Below are 1,995 nucleotides of genomic sequence, written 5' to 3'. Positions count from 1 at the left end.
TGTTTTTTTTAAATGCAATTTTTAGAGCTAAAAGATGCTTTCAGAGATGGGTAGAAAGGGGTGAAGGGAGGATGCCCTGAAGGAGGCTGAGTGGAAATTAGAGAAAATTGATTGGGGAGTAAATAGAGCACAGCCTTGGAGATGTTGTGAGAAGTTATTCGAAGACCTATTCAAAGGAGTTTTTGAATGAAAAATATGTACATGTTTTTGTAAAAAGCATGAATATAATAACTATCTTCTCCCTTAAATGTTTTCTTGTTAATTTTTTCAAGTATGTTTCTTGTTCATTTTAAATTGCTGTTATAAAATGTATGCAACTGTGTAGATTTGGAACTAATTCTTTATTGAAATAGCTTCGAGGTATGGAAACAAGTCCTCATCTTGATTCTGTGCATTCAGAGTGATGCCTTGAATTAAGAATATGCTCCAACGGTGTCCTGAATTGTTTCAGATTGCAACAAGTCTCAGTGACATCTATCAATTTATGAATGGTACGTTTTTTGGTGTTCAGCAAAAGATTTTGTTGAAAGAAAAAAGTCTCTGGGAAATAACTGTTGAATCACTTAGATACCTGACAGATAAAGGACTCCTACAAAAAAACACCATTCATACGTCTGAAGAAGAGGTCCAATGTAATTTCCATATTACGAAGTTGGGACGAGCTTCTTTTAAGGGTAAGAGTTTGCATAAATCTCATTATTAATCTGAGAAAATACATTGGGGACAAAATAGAAATTAAATTATTCTTTCTTTAAATTGGATTTGTAATTTTATATTAATAACATTAATCTTATTTTATGAGCTGATAAACTACTTCAACTTTTGAAAGTTGAAAATGCTTTGTATTTCATGTAATTAAAATACTGCAGAAGTACATAGAGAAAAAGATGGGCATCAATCCTTCATACTCTTCTGTAGCAACCGTACAAATGTTAATATCCTACCAAGAATAAATAACACTTTGGTATATATCTTTCCAGACCTTTTTTGTATATTTCATGTCAGTGCATAACACATGCATACATACAGTTTGAAGTTTTTGTTTTTAAACAAATAATCATTTATATTGTTCTTGAACTTGCTTTTTTCCCCTTAATATTACATCTTAGAGATTGTTCCATGGCAGTGAATAGTTTTCATTCTTAATGGCTGCGTCATAACTTAGTTAGTGAAAATTAATACTTATTTATTATTTAAAATACCTGAGAACTCAAATGATGTTAAGAAAAGTCCTATGTTCCTGTCCCATTTCTACTCTCTCAGGGGCTACCACTGTGAACAGTTCGATGTTCATCCAAAGATTTATGTGTGTGTGTGTATGTATGTGCATATATACATATATGTTCATATACACATAGTTTTTTTATGAAATCATGGTGTGAATTTTGTTTTGCAACTTGCTTTTCTCATTTATAAAATATCACGAACATCTTAACACATCAGTCCCTTTAAATGTATCTCATTTTTCTTTGAATACCGTAGTCATCCTTAGTATGGTTGTACCATTATTTAACCATTCCCCTATTGAGGGACATTTACATTGTTCTAATTTTTCGCAATTATAAACAAGACTGCAGGGACATCTGTATGTATTTGGGGGTACATATGGAAATGTTTCTCTGAGTTAGATTCCCAAAAATAGAATAGTTGGGACTAAAGGTATGTACTTATTAAATATTGATGGATACTATCAAAATGGCATTCGAAATATTTACATAGTAAGAGATTTTGAAGACTTTTGGCTATATTCAGGTAATTTCTAAACAAAACTACTTAAAATCACCTCTTTCCCCCTCTGGTAATTTTGAAAGTTGAAATATTCATATCTTTCTTTTAGGAACTATAGATTTAGCTTATTGTAACATTCTCTACAGAGACTTAAAGAAAGGTCTCGAAGGACTTGTGCTTGAAAGCCTCTTTCATCTAATCTACCTAACAACCCCCTATGATCTGGTTTCTCAGTGTGAACCTAATTGGATGATATACTTCTGGCAG

General features: G+C 31.9%; 1 protein-coding gene across 1 annotated transcript in view; it reads left to right on the top strand.

Annotated features, from left to right (window-relative positions):
• Nucleotides 1–1,995, top strand: part of LOC105812649 (helicase POLQ-like) — a 24,802-nt gene that overhangs the window by 11,635 nt on the left and 11,172 nt on the right. The window contains exons 5-6 of the mRNA XM_012647152.1: nucleotides 452–674; nucleotides 1,838–1,991. Of these exons, the coding sequence (XP_012502606.1) occupies nucleotides 452–674; nucleotides 1,838–1,991 (377 nt within the window). The remainder of the gene's footprint in view (nucleotides 1–451; nucleotides 675–1,837; nucleotides 1,992–1,995) is intronic.

This window comes from Propithecus coquereli, unplaced genomic scaffold, assembly GCF_000956105.1.
Source record: "Propithecus coquereli isolate 6110/MARCELLA unplaced genomic scaffold, Pcoq_1.0 Scaffold26, whole genome shotgun sequence".
Taxonomy (NCBI): domain Eukaryota; kingdom Metazoa; phylum Chordata; class Mammalia; order Primates; family Indriidae; genus Propithecus; species Propithecus coquereli.
The sequence above is the reverse complement of the archived record's forward strand: the minus strand, read 5'-3'. Positions and strand labels throughout refer to the sequence as shown.